At 43.6% G+C, this 17,881-nt stretch overlaps 1 protein-coding gene across 36 annotated transcripts in view; it reads left to right on the top strand.

Moving 5' to 3' along the window:
* Enox1 (ecto-NOX disulfide-thiol exchanger 1) overlaps window positions 1-17,881 on the top strand; it is a 565,516-nt gene that overhangs the window by 452,533 nt on the left and 95,102 nt on the right. For 27 of the 36 annotated variants that reach the window (XM_006519001.4, XM_030247806.1, XM_030247812.1 and 24 more), the window contains 2 exons: window positions 2,507-2,613; window positions 6,659-6,776. In XM_006519001.4, coding sequence (XP_006519064.1) covers window positions 2,507-2,613; window positions 6,659-6,776 — 225 coding nt within the window. The remainder of the gene's footprint in view (window positions 1-2,506; window positions 2,614-6,658; window positions 6,777-17,881) is intronic. The other 9 variants (XR_003950851.1, XR_003950849.1, XR_383179.3 and 6 more) reach the window with 1 other exon arrangement.

A 17,881-nucleotide genomic window follows, 5' to 3' on the forward strand; every position in this document is an offset into this window, starting at 1 on the left:
GACTTGGCCACTTTGTACTCTGTTTTCCGAAAAGTGGTCCACCAAGCCTCTACTGTTCAGAATAACTATCTGCTTTCATTTCTATATCATCTCCAAGACTTAGATCTCATCAAAAAGAAGAATAATATCCAGTGTGCATATTTCTAGTAATCGGCTGCCTGGTGTTTGACCAGATTCCCAGGTGTTTGTTGAATGAATGAAGGAAGGAATTTACTTTACGACCTCAAATAAAGTAATCAAGTCCTCTAACTGAGGCACAGACCTTCAGTCAGCAAACATCCCTGAATAGATGTTTTTGTTATTAGCCAGTACCATAGTGGCTTCTGTTTTCCCTCTGTACTCCTCCATGTTTGTTAGTGGGATCTCTTCCCCCACCCCACTCCCTTCTCCATTTATGAGAATATATCATGTACTCTTTACCGTATCATTTTCAGTAAGAGCCTTCTCTAGTAGGCAGCAGAGCTTTGATTATCACCACACAAATACTCACCCTGGCCCCCATTGCTTTTCCCCTTCTATGTGATGCCAGAGAATTTTGCTGTTTAAGTCATGGAGCCTCACAGTCTCCAGCCCTACCAATGGGCTTTATCTGAGCTGACTGCTGGCTCTTCAGGGATGACCCTGCAAGGGGGCCGTCAGAGTAGCCCATGATTCTAGCCCTGCAGAATCTGCAGCGGAAAACTGTAGTGGCCACACCCTCTAGCACGGATGACAGCTCAAGGTGGCTAATCTGAAATTTTAGTCCTCCAGCTGAGGCACAGAAGCACAGGGAGAAAGCAAGCCACGCCTGTTGTTAAGATCAAGTGAAACAGATTCATAGTAAATGGGCGTGGAGTTTTCTATGTAAGGAAGTTTACAATTGAGAGATTCTTCTTGGGTACAAAAATAGCAAACAGAGATGTTCCATGTGTAACTAGCTGAAGACCAAGGCCAAGAAGTATTTATTAGTGTTATAGGATATGTGTTGTGGGAAATGAAACATTCTTTACGTTCCTCTGGCACTGTGGCTCTCAATCTTCCTAACGCTGGGACCCTTTAATATGGTTCTTTATGTTGTGGTGACCCCCCCCCCCAGCCATAACACTATTTTCATTGCTACTTCATAACTGTAATGTTGACTGATGTTACGAATCATTAGGTAAATATCTGTGTTTTCCAGATGGTCGTAGTTGATCTTTGTGAGAGGGTTTTTGACCCCCCCCCCAGGTGGATAACCACTGCTCTAGCACATTATGTACATGTTCATTTTGTGTGCTAATATTTATATGCTAATAATTGCATGTCACTCTTCTTTGGGGGCCGTGCTAGCATGACTTTATTTATTTATTTATTTATTTATTTATTTATGTTCTTCAACATTAGAAGATCTGAAAGAGAATTCTCTTTTGTAACAGAGCCCTGAGAATCACTTAGGAAAGAACTGTGGGGGTAGCAGCCATAAGAATTGAACTCACTATTTTAAAGTTCCGGTTTGGTCATGTGACTGGCTAATCCTATGCTTACCAGGTTAAGAGCTGTTCACCAAGACTGAGTCTACAGTTGGTCGGCCTGTACCTAACCACCAATAAGGCCCCACCCCTTCCTCTCTACTGTGATTTTTCACAGTCCCTCAACATTTACCATCCAAATTGCACTGTGCCCGGAGCTCACGGAATTGATCGGTGAGGTTAGGGTAACAGAATTAAACTCTCAAGTGGTGTGAGAGCCAGGAGGGAATGCTGGAGTCATGAAAATGACTGTGGAACAGCAGAATGTTGGGGATGAACTCACTAAAGAGTAAAAGCAACCTCCTGTGGTACTAAAGTCAGACCCCACAGGCTAGAGCTGTTGCTCGGGCAAACTTTGGTCTGTCTTCACAAGGAAGACTCCTGTTACCAGCCAATGGGCAGCAAGACTTGTTTCAGTCCTTAAAGAAGAAAAGAACAGGGAGGGGGGCAAAATGCCTCCTGAGCCTAAGGAAGCTATAACACAAGTACTCATGGCCCCAGGTTAGACCTTGGACACAGTAATATCTTGAACCGGTTGTTTTAAGCCCTGAAGATGGCAGCAAAAGAAAATCAATACAGATTGGGTTCTTGGGCTTCAGTCACTCTACCCTGATTTTATTTTGAAGCCTCTAGCCAGGTAGAGCTTTATATACCTCTATTTGTATGACATCGTCAGGGTCTACAGAGCTATAGATCTAGGTCTATAATCTACCATATTAAATGTACAAACAAAAGCCTAAATGGTTCTTGGAGGGAGATAGCCATGACTCTTTCCCCAGTCATCTATAGAATCTGTTTTAACCTAAAGTTATGGAGACAGTCTTGAAGGGAGACATCCCCAACCTTGCTAAAATGTAAGTACAGAAAAAATTTTTTTAAAAAGGCACAAACTGGATGGATATTGATGATGTTGTGTCTATTGCAACATCATCCATAGACTCCTAGTGTCTTTGCTTTGCTTCCCTAGAGTGATCACAACATAAATTACTTGTCTTGTTTGAATTCCTTGTTCACCAAAGTTGAGCAGATTGTGGCCGTTTTCAACGCTTCTACCAGACAAAAAGCTTGGGACCATTTCTCGAAAGCCCAGCGCAAGAACATAGACATTTGGCGAAAGCACTCTGAGGTTGGTGATTTTACTGTTCCTTTCTAACCACCGTCACACAAGCTGGATTGGCAGAGAATAGCGTGGCTGTAGCCGTTAATGGTGTTGTCACAGTGGCCGGTCCTTCCACCGTCGTCCCGTGTCATTGTCCCCTCCACATCCAGCTCCACTTCATTTCTTGTCCAGAGATGCAGCTGGCTTCACACTTAGAACATCCTCTTCCTTCCTCTCCAAAGGAGGAAAGAATCTTTCTCACTCATAGTAAAGAGTTCGCTCAAAAAACAAACCAAGATGCTCTGTCTACAATGAGACTGAAAAAAAAAATGCCAATTTACAAAACTAACCGCTGAGTACCGAGTTTTTCTTCCATAATTTTTGTGGTGATGACAATTGTCTCTTTGGGCTTGAAATGGCAAGTGTGCCGTCCTTTCCATTTCTTCTTGTCACTAGCCACACCTACTCCACTGGGCTAGCCAAGAGGTCCTGTCACATGTCTCCCCAGAGCAAATCTCATGGTGGGGACAAATGTCCATGCTAGCTGATTTCACAGCCTCAATGCATGTATGAGTATCTACCACCAAGGACAGAGGCCACAACTTCACTTTGCTTGCCACCTCGACAGACCACACCGTGTCATTAGCCATTGGTCATCCAGCTGTTATTTTTTGACTCCACCTGTAGTGTTCGCTTTGAACCTGTAATGTAAAAGTAAGTATCCTGTCTTCCTTTGCTTCTTCTCTTCTTTATTTTTTTTTAAGATAAGAATGTTGCTCACGTGGATGCTTCTCCAATTCTAGCATGTTAAAATTTAAAGTTCTTTAAAAGACACCCCCTCTTTCAAAAATCACAAAGTTATAGAAGGTAAGGTTTATTTATGTAATGGTTTTGGCTGACACTTATAAATTTAGTGTTTTTATGAAGAGTTTGAGGAACCACAAAGTCCTAGGACATCAGTCATCTGGGTAGCATTTTAAGTGACCATTAACTAGTGCTAAATTGCTATTGAATGCCGATGGTACTACATGTAATATCCACATGAATACTAAATAGATTCTTTATTGCCACTGTCATGATGGCCAATGCTGAGTGATGGGGTCCTGAAAACACTAATGCGGTTGTTGCTAAGGGCATTTTTTAAAGTTGTGCTCGCCAGTGCCAAGGAAGGTGTCTGGCGACATATACAGCTCTTCTTCCACTTTTGAGGTCTGTAAGGAGGAGGTAGGATTTCTCTTCAGTTTCTCAAGGGCTCCATAACAAAGCTGATGTTCTCCCTGACCCTGAAATAAGATCCAAGCCGAAGTTGATTGTCAAGAGTGGGGACTAAGGAGAGACCTCTGCTTCCTTATGAAAACTCAAAATTGAAGTTCACAAACTATAAGTCAACGATGATGATTCAGAGTTTAGAATGGCAAACCTTCGGATTCTTTTTAAATTCATATAAAATAAAATGCAACTAAGGGAAAATTTAACAGACACCCAGCAAGCCACAGTTTGCTGAAAACACTTGATAGAAAGGCCACTGTCCACAGGTGTCCGTGGCTGTCAACAGACATCAGACACTGGGCTCTGCCTTGCCTCCTGCCTGATCCCAGTCCATTTCCCAGCTTTCCCTATCCCGAGTCTGGTGCTGTTTAGAGCAGAACATGGCAGGCTTCCTGCCTGGGTCTGAGGAATCCTCCTTGCTTTCTTGGTCCTGGGGGGATAGGATGGAGACTCCAGAGGGATCGAGTGTCCCTCCTGCCATCCCACCTTATCTTTTGGAAAACATTAGAAAACAGAATTCTAAATTGCCTTTTTTTTTTCTCCTACATGTTGCTTAATTGATTAAATACCAGTTGTAATTTCACATTGTGGATGGTTTCTCAGTTGCATCTAAGCTTGCTAATTGGCTTGATTTTTCTACATTCCCATGTACAGCATCTGTTAATTATCTGCAACACCTCTACAGATTTATTAGAGTGTGCTAGTGATTTACTGATGAACCTCGGGCACCCTGTGGAAACACCTCAGATTCCCCTCCCTCCAGTACTTTCCCTTTCTGGACCTTCCACACAAAACAACTGTCATATGACAGTTTGTCCTTAATTGCGGAACCAAGTAACCACCCTTTCAGCCTTGTTTATTCTTTCCACCTGGTTTTTCCTTGTTTGGATGTTTTCCAGCCACCTCTTTGGGAATTGGGCTCTTTATCAAGAGAAAAATTAGCTGTACAACCCCCAGAAAATTCCCCGCTAATCACACATGATATCCACCGCCAAAGCCTGAGACTTAAGCAGCCCCACACCCTTTCTTCTAGGTGGTGTGGTCACAAAGGGAGGTGTTGTTTCTTGACCCGGGGCTGTCCTATGGCTGTCTGCCCTCTTGTTTCCCTGTACTCCACAAGGCCAATTTTCCTGGGTGCAGAGATGTCCATTGGGATCTTAGTAACAATGAGGATGTCCTTCGCATCCTGCCATGGTTTAAGTCTGTGAGCTAAGGAAAGATGTCCCAAGCCAGGGCCACAAGTGCACATCTGCTGAATGGGCAGTAACCATGCCCTAATGAACTGGTAGAATCCTGTGACTTTTATCATAAGCATTGGGTTTTTAATTAGAGGCCTTAAAAGAAAAGACGAGAAAAGAAAAAAGAAAAAAAGAGAAAAGAAAAGAAAAGAAAAGGAAAGAAAAGAAAAGAGAACCGTTGAGGTCTTTCTCTGTTCTAGGTCTTTTTGAGAACGGCACATGCTAGAGAACAGAATGTCTAAGGCTTCGCAATTCAATAATATATAGCCGGGCATAAAACAATGATAGAGCCGATTGTAAATGTAAACAATGGCAATGTTGTGCTTCCAGGAACATTAGTAAGGATTTTATGTAGGATCCTGTTCCTCTCCAGTGGGTTTTCTGATGGACTATTGCAACCAAACATTCTTGTCTTAATATCCCCCTTTATGGACAAGTAGACAGAAACTCAATTGAAATTTTCTGACTTGATTATAGTCACTGGACATGGCAGGCCCTCAGATCTGTGGTCATAAGCATCATGTGTAAACCATCCCTCCTGCAGTACTACAGCCCTGTGAGAATGGGCTATGAAAGAGAAGGTCTCTCTATAGTTATTGATTGAACATCTTTTGAAGTTTATTCATGGATATATGAATGGCCTGAGGGTTTAGATAAACCATATACAGGCTCATGCACAGCAGCTCAACATAGTATCTAGCATGAGAGCAAGAGCCTTTCACATGCAGGGCCTGAGAAATGGCTCAGTCTGTAAGCAAATATGAGGCTATAAGTGCAGATCCCTAGTATACGTAATAAATAATAATAAATAAAAAAATTTTTAAAATTGTTATGCACTTGTGATCCAGACCTGGAGAAGTGAACACAGGTTTTTAGGACTTTATGGCTATATTGTATCCAGTGAGCTCCAAGTTCAGTGAGAGACCCTGGTTCACAAATTTAAGGTGGAGAATAGAGGAAGACACAATCTCAGTCTCTGGACACACACACACACACACACACATACACTCACACTCACACATATGCATGCCACACATATACACATATATACCCTCGAGTCTTACATGTGTTAATTCATCTCATTCCCCAAAACATTAGTAGCACAGTGTTCCAGGAAGCAATTTGAGCAAATAGGTCTATAGTAGTGTTCTTAAGTTACAATAGGACCAGTGCTGAAATTGGCCTCCTTCAAACACCACCTCTCACATAGTTACTAGCAGTTGATGTCCCTTCTATGTGCCCACTGTGTAACAGCTATTTCTCCATAACCTCTCTGCAGCCCTGCCAGAGGCAGATGTTATTATCCCCTTTTTATAAATCAGGAAACTGAGGCTACAGTGAGCTTAACTAACTTACCGAAGAACATTTACAGTCCTCAGTGAGCAAGGATTTCTCCCAAGACCCATCCCCCTCACGGCAGTGTTCTAGATCTTGGGAGGTGGTCTTGGGTGGAAGCTCTGGACTCTACATGCTGACGTATGAGTCACAACCAACAAGAGACCGTGGGGAGACGGCACAACGAGGAGCAGGCGTGTTTCTGATGTCCGCGTGTCCTGTGCTTTCAGGAGCTCCGGAACGCTCAAAGCGAGCAGCTCATGGGCATCCGCCGTGAGGAGGAGATGGAAATGTCTGATGATGAGAACTGTGACAGCCCGACTAAAAAAATGAGAGTCGATGAATCAGGTAATGCTAGGGACTGCCCAGTCCCCAAGAGGTATCAACACCAGCACCGAATCTTAAACGGGGAATAAGTGCGGGGAAATGGCCACATAATTCACTTTTATTTGAGTTACACTAAACTTTCATCTTTTGAGTGACTACATTTTATTAATAGAACGTTAAACTCCTCCTTGGGAACACAGTGATTTAAATTGCTCCAGTTGTTTCTCCATATGCAGATCGGAGGCCATTATGCAGGGATATTTGCCTGTTCCCATAAAACCCCCTTTCCAGAGTGTGACAGCCACGGCTGATGCTGAATTACAGATGGAATTTGGTTTCGGTCCATGTACCTCCTCCTCAGGAGTTGTTTAATCCACAAAGAAGCTTTCTAACCTTCCAGCATGCTGGAAAATTAAATATTTTCCCCCAGTAAAATTCACCTAACCTCTCATCTAGATGGGAGCCGTACTCGGTACCAAGTGAGGGACATCTACTCCTTAAAATAAGGAAGCCTGCCTTGTGGGCTTTGTCTCCTAGATTGACATGTAAGTTCTCTCTCAGTGTTTAGTGTCTCAGTCAGACTGGAAGCACCAAGGAAAGATAGCTTGTATGACGGAAGGGATATTGTCGAATGGACTCAGGAAGACCCACTGTCACCACCACCACTGTCACCACCACCACTGTCACCACCACTGCTACTTTATGCATGACTAAACACAAAGTGTGACCACTCACCAGCCCAACGTGATGAGTTTTTCCCTAGAGACAGCGCAGGGTAAGGGATGTCAGCGGTTCTGGGTAATAGTAAGTGATTTCTTTAGTAGTAGTTCATGAGCCTGGAGCACATGGGACCTGAACCTCAGACAAAATCAGATGTATGTCAGAACAGCAAATGGGCAATCAATGGTTATCTGTGCAATGTTAAATGTCCCCCAAAGCAGTGGTGACAGACATCGGTCTCTCTCCTGACAATATCAGGACCCACCGAGACAGAGACTTGTAGGACAGGGAGATGAGACCCGGCAGTCTGTTATCAGAGCCCTTTGGGGACAGCCCACTTGACACTTTCTGACACTGGAGAGCCATTGCCCTAAAAATCCCAACTTTCCTTCTAAATTCCATCCTTGAAATTGTTTAGAAGCTTAGCATGGAGTCAGACATTGTACTCCAATGCTGTACCTATTGTCAGAACACAATCCCAGCATTTATGCCTCTCCCTAGATGGAGGCTAGTTTCTGTCCTCACTGGCACTTCTGTAAGACTTCATATATGAAAAGAAGGCATATTTGTGTGATTTTTCTGGGTTCCATGTGATCTTGATATAAAACGTTTCTCTTTAAAATAGTTGTATCCTTTTTGAAGGTGAAAGTTGGGTTCTTAATATCCTTATATTAGGTGTACAAGAATTGACTCAACCTGAAATTAGAATTGAACCTGGGCCTCTTTTCTTTCTTTTTTTTTTTTTCTGTGTATGTAAAATTTCTTTTTAGATGACCTGTCAGTTTTCCTAGAGAGAAATGCATATAACATCACAGTTTGTTTGGGATAAGTTAGCATAAGAATGAGTAAACAGTAGGCTCACTGAAGAAATCAGGCAAGCCACAGCAGCAACCATACATCCACAGGACGGATGTCCTGTGGCCATGAAGGTGGCAAGGACCTGTGCCCTCCTAGGGGACCAGCAGTTCTCCCCAGAGGTCTGCAGGAGAGCAATTCCCAGACCTCTCTTTGTTCACTCACCAGGCATCCAATAAGAGCATGAAGTATAACCTATGCTTTAAGGACTTTCCCCAGGCATGTTGCTTGGTCAGCAGAATTAATGAGCAAATGCAGCGCATGTTGTCTGCCACGTACCGAGGGAAAGAGATGAAAGGACTGGAGTTCAAATGCCAAGGCCCCGGCAGTTCAAAGTCCTTTCGTGTTTCTTCAAATGAGCTGGGCCAGAGGATGTGGCGTGTGGTTTGGGCAGAGAGCATGGGACTGATTAAAGGCAAGAGAAAGCAGCTGACCATTTTTATTCCACTGGGCCCTGGAGATCCTGCCAACAAGCAGGCTGCTGTTTGCCTTTCCATCCTTGAGTATTCAGGGGCATTGCCTGATGGGCAAGAATTCCCATCTGGTCTTTGGATTCAACCTTGCTAATGATGGCTTGGAGCAAAGGAGGAGGGACAGAGACCCCATTGCCTGGAGGAAACTCCTTTTCCCATCGCTCATCTTTAGGCACAAATGTGTGGTGCCTGTCACCCACATGGGAGTTGTTTCCCCAAAATGGAGTGCGCTGATGCACTCGACGGGAACTGCCAAGCACAGACATGAAAAGGAGAGTCTCTCTCCTCTACCAGCTCCATTGCTTACCCAGCTCCTCTAAGCAGAAACGGTTTTCCCTTTGCTTCAAATATCTTAAGGAAGTAGCTGGCCCCCAAATTCTTGGAAATCCCACAGAAAAGCATCCTTCAGGGAACCCCCTGCCTGTGGTCGCAGGACACTTTGAGGCCATATTCCTCAGGGTGGTCAGGCTAGGCTCCCCATGCCAGCCTTGCAGGCTGACTCCCTGCAGGCAGGGGCATTGTCCAGTGAGATGGAGCGAACTGACTTTGTGTCTAGAAATAATAAGTTTGTGTGATACCTCAGGTTTCGTTTTTTAATAACCAAAATATTTTAATGTCTCTGCCTTTCTGGCTGTAAAGACCATTTTGTTCTATTTTTACTTTTTTTTTCCTGTGTAAAATGATTAACAGCGTTTCTTTGGCTAGAGTTCCCTGCTCATGCTTTAACCGTAGTACAGTTCTTGGCAGACCGTTCACACTCCCTCCTTGGTCAGTCTTCGGAGGGAAGGGCATCTGTCCGAGCAAAGCTAAGCTAGTGACAAAAGTGGAGATGATTCTGCTAACACATTGAAAACCATGGCAGACTTACTGAAGTGTCCATCATGGAAGGTCGGCCTTTTCCCTGGGAGCCTGCAAAGGTAGCTTTTGGTAGATGTAAATGTGCTCCTCTCGGCTTGGTTTGCCTCCTGCTGAAATCAAGCCAAAAATCTTCAAGGCCACACCCAGTTGCCTTTCCCTCCCCTCCTCCCTTTCCTGCCTCTGTCCTCCCCACTTCTTCACTGCGGTAGACAGTGCAGGCAGGGCAGCAACGTACAGAGAGGAAGGGAGACAAGCCGGGCCTGGATGGCTTGGTGTGGATGAGCCCAGCAAGTATTAGAATCGTCAGAGTTAAAGGCCCAGAGCAGGTTAGGTGCATGGCGCTTTTGCTCTCCTGAACAATGCCAGTACAACATAAGTACCTGGTAGTCCTCCCTCTGCTCATTGTCCCTGCCGTTCCCCAGCACCTGGCCCTCGGCCTTTCTCCAAACAGTGTGACCTTCACGTGCATCCTTCCCTCACATCTCCCCCTTCATTGACCTTACGGTGTGGGTTGACTTTCTTCCATGAAGAAGATAGCGCTGAAACTGTCTGCTCTGATTTGATTTAAAAGGCATGTGTTAAGCTGCATATTCAATGAGGATGCTTCCCTTTGCCCAAATGTTTAGAACTTTGCAAAACTCAGTGTCTCTGACTGAATAGGCATCTCTGTAATTACCACAATGGCACGCTGAAGGCATCTGATGCCCCTGCCCTCCAGTGTAATGTGGAAGAAATAAAGCAGCCCTGCTAACTGATATACTAGGCCCCCAAAACAGGTATGTCTTAAAGCCAGGAAGCTAAGTGTAATATCGTCCAAACTGAACATCACCGTCCACCAATATTTCATGTGCGTTCAGTGAACATAAATTTCAGAAAATGAAAAAAAAATCCTTGCTTAATAGACAACCCTTAAACCATTCTACGGCTTATAACAAATGCTTTTGGATTCTAAATGAACCTCATTTAAAGTCTGGATTCTTTATATAAGTATGTGTGTGTGTATGTGAATATGTGTGTATGTATGTATGTATGTATGTGTGCATGTGTGTGTATATGTGCACGTATGTGTGTATGTATGTGTGCATGTGTATGTGTATATGTGCATGTATGTGTGTGTATGTATATGTGCACATACATGTGTGTATGTATGTGTACATATGTGTGAACGTGTATGTGTGAACATGTACATGTATGTACATGTGCATGTACGTGTGTATGTGTGTATGTATGTATGTGTGCATATACACCCGTGTGTATGTGTGTCTGTATGTGTATATGCATGTGTATGTATATGTGCATGTATGTGTGTGCGTGTATGTGTGTATATGTATGTATGCACATGCATGTGCGTATGTATGTATACATATGTGTACATATGTGTGAACGTGTACATGTGTGTATGTACATGTGTGTGTACCTGTGTGTATGTGTGTATGTATATGTGCATTTACATGTGTGTATGTGTGTATGTATATGTGCATTTACATGTGTGTGTGTATGTGTGTGTATGTGTGTATGAGTGTGTGTATCTGCAAGCATGCATGTGCCACAGTGTAAGTGTATATGTCAGGAGATGACCGCCACCTCGTTTGTCTCACCATGCTGTATATTCTAGACTAGCTGCGTCCCCGCCTTCCAGGCGCATCTTTTACCCTCACCTCCCACCTTGTCTTAGCATCACTAGGATTACTGATGGGAATGGCCACCTGTAGCCCTTTCCCTCCTAACCATTTCTGTTTAATATGGGTTTTCAGGACCCAAAATCAGATTTCAGGCTTGTCTAGTAAGCATTTTTACCCATAAATATTTTTTGAACGATGAATTTTTCTCTGGCTTGTCAATCTTCCATAGAACTTTACAGTACCATTTTTGTTTTATTATCGTCACTTTTAATTTAACTAAGAAGGTGAACAGTGATTTCCAGCAGCCATAGCAAGATGCTTCATGTTTAAAATTATAAATGTTGAGGTTTTCGGCTCTCCCCTTAATTTCTTTGAGTTCCAAGACTGTCTCTGGATTTCTGATACTGGATCCCCCCTCCTACGTGGTTTCCTTCTGAATGTCCCATAGTGAGGATGCCCCACAGGAAGTCCCTAGTGAAGTCAGTCACAAGCCTGAGAAGAGACTCGGTGCAGGCCCCACAGCAGCCAGGCTCAGGGTGGTGGCTGAATGCTAAGCCAGAGTCTTGCAGCCGACTGAGGATGGTGTTGCAGGGAGCTTGCCTGAGGCTCTCTTTTGAGAAGAAGGCCTAGACTGTGTTCTCGGTCAGCTGACCACAGAGGTTTAGAGCCCAGCAAAAGAACAAGAGCTGTCCGCTGTGGGAGGTGGAAGGGCTCAGTTGGTGAGGACATGCCAGGGCCCATGCTCCACAAGGCAGGGGCATCGTGGAGCAGAGGCCTAGAAGGACAAGGACCAGCTGTTTTCCCATATCCTGTCGGCCTGGGATACCTCCTGAGAGAATAGTGACACCTGTGTAGGAAGGACCCTTGAACCAAAGATAAGCACCTGCTTCCAGGCCTCATCTTAGCATCCTCCGGGAACCTAGGTTCAACAAGGGAATAATAGTTTTTGTTTTGTTTTGTTTTGTTTTGTTTTTATAAACCGTGAACGTCTTACCAACGGACATCAAATAAAGGCATATTTTAGGTCGATTTTTTTTTTTTTAAGTTTCCTGATTTTATGTACAGTTACAATTCCCACCCATAATGGACAGGCTTCTTTACAAATACAAAAACCATTTCTCCTTGAAAATTGATTTACCTTTTAAATACTTGGAGACAGATGTTATTATCTGGATCCTGTCGCTAAGGAGCCCTTTTCTAATGGAAGCCTTTCTCCTGTGCAAATGGACCCTATGTATCTGGGTTGTAAATTCCTGATCTTAGTGGAAATTTATGCCCTTACTGTTACGTGGCACCTAGCGATGCCACAGTTGGCTCCTGACTTCTTTCATAATGAGCAAACTTTCTATAATAGAGTCCTTCCCTGTGAATAAAATTGCCCTGTGCTTTTGAAATTGCCTTGTGTCCCGGAGACCCAAGCATCCCCAGGACTCCCCTATTTTGCTGCCCTTTCTTAAAACTCAGTGGAGCCCTTGTTAGGTCCTAACAACCACACCTGTGCTCTGCGTGGAGCAAGGTAGGCGCCCCCAGTGGCTCCCCATGTGTCCTTCAGCCTGGAACCCCCACATGTACTTACAAAGCACACTGGGGGCTCTGTGCCACTCTGTGTGGCTCTGGCTTCCTGCTCAATGCAGTGAGACCTTTTAAGCCTGAGGAAAGGCTTCAGCTACTGGGCAGCTGCCAGGCAAAAGAAAGGAATGGGGAAAGTTAAATGGTTGTCTGAAATGGAGAGCCAAGGATGCTTGAATTCAGACAAGGTCTCAGCCTCACTGCCTGCATACAGCCCGCAGAACCCCAATGCTTCTCAACTTCCCAGAACACCATCATCTTCATTATGGCTTACTGTGATTTGGGGGTACCTCATAGTGTTAAGCAAGGCTCAGAAGAGAACTGTCACATGAGAGAGACTTCACCCACTTCCTTAGCAGGCTCTGAGGACACTGAGGGAATATTTATGTAATAAGATGCAAAGTTGCTATGGAAAATACTATAGCAACCTAACACCTCCTGGAGCCAGGCAGGGGCTTGTAACAGCAGTCTAAATTTACATCTACTGGAGTGTCATTTTATCGACTCTTAGTATCTCCTTCTGACAGGATGTTAAAATATGTTTTCAGCTCCAGTTTGGGCAAAATTAACACAGAATGTCTTTGGAGTTTAAGGGTAGTCTTCACAACTTCTGGAAAAAACTATCAGAATAACTCTGGAAGGGGTTAGATGACAGAGTCTTGGTGAGTTTGTAGATTCCCTCAAATTAGTCACTGATCTCAGCCTTTACTCTGTAAGCAGTAAGTGGAAAAGCCTGATTGTGAAATGGGAACCAGTTCTTAGCTGTGCCAGCAAGGGCTCGCTCACCTGGGATTTTAGGAGATGCTCAAAGAAGATGCTGTCAGCACGTTAGCTCACCACCCTCACCTTAAGAGCATCTAGCAGTTTTTAAACACAAAGCTATTGTTCACTATATATTGTTCAAAAACAAAATATAGTCCTGTAAGGAAGGCAAGTGGCTAAGGATGAAAATACAGTTGTTACAGTGCTATGGAAAAAATTTCTAATTTTCTTTTGTCCTTCTATGTAGCACAACTGTATATTGTAGTTTGTAAATCCCAGTAGATTCAATTTTACATTATTTGGGTCTTTTAAAAACCTTCATATATGTTAATGACATAAAAAAATACAGAGCGCCGGGCGGTGGTGGCGCACGCCTTTAATCCCAGCACTTGGGAGGCAGAGGCAGGTGGATTTCTGAGTTCCAGGACAGCCTGGTCTACAAAGTGAGTTCCAGGACAGCCAGGGCTATACAGAGAAACCCTGTCTCAAAAAAACAAACAAACAAACAAACAAACAAAAAACCAAACCAAACAAAAAATACAGAGCAAGTATATGTTCTGCATTGGCTTATGAGCTGCTTCTCCTGAATCATTGGGAGGTGAGGCTACCGTGAGTCTTTGGTCACAGTAAACACCTGGAGGTTCTTGAGGCCTGATTCCTGGCACACCCCTCCCAAGACCATGGTTCAGACCCATTAAATGTGAATGTGGCCGAGAAGCTGTAGCTGTGTAGGCCAGTTACTAATGAAAAGTTCATATCCATTGATTTTCTTCTGTGTCTCTCCATCTAAAATCTTAAAAGGGTGGCTTCCAGGCTGTCAATAAGAGTGGGACATTGGCCAAAGGAATCAATATGACACCATATTAGAGCGTACAGTTCCTAACATTTTAGCACTGGGATGTGCTGACAGGTATCAGTGCCCTCATCCCCTTCTGCTTTGAGGTTCCATTGTTCATCTAAGTACAGTTGGTGGCATCAAGTTATTAGACCCGGACCAGACATCATCCTGACCAGGTAACCACCTACTAATGAAAAAGGGACTTGAAAGAAGTGACTATTTTCTTCCTCTTCTTCAGAAATCCCCCTTGCCATCACATACTTATCTTGTACTTCGAAGCCCTGGCAATTGATGTTTAAAGCAGCCTATTAATTGTTATTACATGAAGTGTTCCATAGCTTTGAGATGTTTCCCTTGTACATCACTGAGTAGTTCTGATACTTGGAACAGACTCATGATCAGTAGCTGTGCTGCCCCGTCTAAGGATGCAATGTGTCAAACCTACTGAGAAGTTTTTTGAGGAAGAAAACTTTTTGATTTAAACTCCAAACATTAGCAGAGAAGTAGAAAGAAACAGATCTAAGGCAACAGTTGCAAGGCAGAGTGTTAACCACAGTGCATCCAGCAGGACATTGTAAGTCCCACAGTGAGTCTTTCCTGGGTCTCCAGTGTCTGTGTCCCAAAACCCTGGATTTCCACCTGGGCTGCCTTGAGTCTGCATAGCTTAAGGCAGTTGTATACATTCCCATTGCCCAGAATTACTTTAAGAATTTTAAATATCTCATTATATTATTATATACACTATACTAGACTATTGTTTAATGCTATATCAGATCAGACTTGGGAAAAGAATCATGACTGAGAGATTTTAAATGGCACAATAGAAAGTTCTCAGAATAGTTGCCAAGTGATTAAAAACACTTACAAAATGGCATATGTGAACAACTCCAAATACATGCTTATATATGCATTATGTTCACAATTTATATGCTATGAGGAGATCTATAGGGAAATGGGTGAAAATATTTAGTATCTGTAAAAGATTACAATTTGTTTTTTTTTCTTTATAAATGATTTTTGTTCTTTCCTCTTTGTGTACTCTGAAAATGACTATGAGAGGCACGTGTGTTACATTAATAATACTGTAATGAATATTGACTTTTACATTATGAATCACAAAAAAGTTAACCAGGTATCAGGCTCAGTACTGGACCCAGCAAACTGTTTTTAAGTCCATTCTAACAAAAATAACTGTTCAGGAAGTTGTCACCATCCCTCGTCTGCTTGAGTGCTATTTCCTTGGAGAGTCTACTATCTGGGTGTAGGCAGAAAGAAGAAATGATTTGAAGAAATGCTAGGGGTGGATGAAACACACACACACACACACACACACACACACACACACACACACACACACACAGAGTCACCGCCAGTGCTCTGTCTCCTAAGTCTCTGGAGCAATAACGGGAAAAGGAAGGCTACTCTGAGCTCTGAGCATGCGCGAACCCTCAATGGCGGACCTGAGCTGCCATCCTCATCCTCTTCGGCTGCCCTTTGATTTCTCATCTTTTTTCCCCCGCCCCCAGGGCCCGGGAGAGCCCACAAGGCCATCAGTGTATTGATTCAACATCTAATTTCAGGGCTTATTGAAGTGCCTCTCCCTGTCTCCCTGCTCCCAGGGTTTTTCTTTATGAGATATGCCTCTAAATATATCTTAAAAATAAAAGTCTGAGGGAGAACACACGTGGCAATATCAATCTTACTGCAGTTCCCACACTCAGGGCAGGCTGGCGCTGGAGGAGGTCTTGAGAGCAATATGTTTCCCTTCTCCCCAATATTCTGAATCTAATAAGGACCAAATATTGAGTCTTTGTGCCCCCAATAATAAGCTGAATTGTTTAATAAATATAAGAAGTCAATAATGGATCTTGTTGAGTTACTGTAATTATGAGTCGTGAGGTGAAATCTGATCTATTTGGCCTAGTCTTTGCAGGGCAAGACATGAGCTTTCTTTCTTGTCGTAGTGACTTACTGACCAGTTTCTATCTTATCTTCATACCGGATTCTTCTAGTATGGTTTGTGTAATTCTGGAAACCACGCCTTTCCCTGGCCTCAGCTCCTTGCCTCTGTGAATTATCTTACGCATTGTCACAATACAAAGCAGTGACAGATTTAACAACATTTACTGAATCCTTACAGTGTGTCTGGGACCAGGGCTTTTGTCTGGAAGTGCCAGATTAAAGGGGAAATTACTAACGTCGTCTTATAAGACTAATTAAGACTCGGTCCCTGAAGTGAAAGTATTGCTCATAAATTCTAGAAAATCTTTACAGCCTGTTGTCAGTCCTCCCTTCCCTAGGAGAGAATCCACACAGTTGTGCTTTGCTGTGCAGTCACAGTTACTACCAAAAGCCAGCCGAGAAACGGGGAGCAATGAGAGAGTCTGAAAAATGTTTGCTCAACTCAACTTTGTGAACACCAGAGAAACCTTTGTGGGCATTTAAGCTGATACAGGGCGGGCCCTCCTGAGAAGGGAGAGCCTCTCACCCTTGTGCCCACTACAGGGTCCTTTTCTCTCCAGGTGCCCCAGCATTGTTTACAGTGGGCTTATTGGACAGATAAGAAACTACAACTAAGAACTAATTTCTTATCTCTCAGAGGGACATTTTAAATCTTCATCTTGAGCCAAAGATGATGAAAGCAAAGACTATGATTTTCATATACTTCACAATATTTTTATATTTTTCAGATAAGGACCCTGAGATCTCAGGGACATTTCATGATTTGTCCCAAGTCTGATGTCTGAGAATTGGTATCAGGCTTCCAACCCCCTCCCCCAACTCTGTCTGTATAAGTGTACATCTTGTGCGTGCCCTTACTCGCCAGCAAAGCAGACTCCACAACAGGATCCTTCTGCACACGTTTATTGGGAGAGCTTGATTGCAGAGGCGAAGAGACCCCAAGCCCAGAACTGGTGCTGCTTATATAGGCCTAGGAGAGGCATGTCTCACACCCGGATTGGTTATGCATGGGTTATGCTTACCACCTCATTTGCATGTCTCACATCTGATTGGTTAACTTCTTTCTCATCTGATTGGTTAACTTATCTCTCATCTGATTGGTTAACTTGTCTCTCATCTGATTGGTTAATTCTCAAAACCTCTTCTTGGCAAAAAACTTTACTGCCTATGTATGTGTGGTGGCCAGCGCCACCCTGCAACGGCACATGTGGCTTCCCACATGTACACATAGAGGCCGGAGGACAACCTTGGCAGTTGGTCCTCAGGCATCATCCATTTTGGTTTGTTTGCCCCTCACCTCCACCCTCCACTGGCATAAACCTCACCCAGTATGCCGGGCTGGTTGGCTAGCCAGAGAGGTCCAAGGATTTAACCATCTATGTCTCCCCATGTGTAGGGGTCACAGGCATGCAGTGAAATACCTCTCTGTTTGCTTGTTTTAACATAGGTTCTCAGAGATAAAAACTC

This window comes from Mus musculus, chromosome 14 (assembly GCF_000001635.26).
Source record: "Mus musculus strain C57BL/6J chromosome 14, GRCm38.p6 C57BL/6J".
Lineage (NCBI taxonomy): Eukaryota > Metazoa > Chordata > Mammalia > Rodentia > Muridae > Mus > Mus musculus.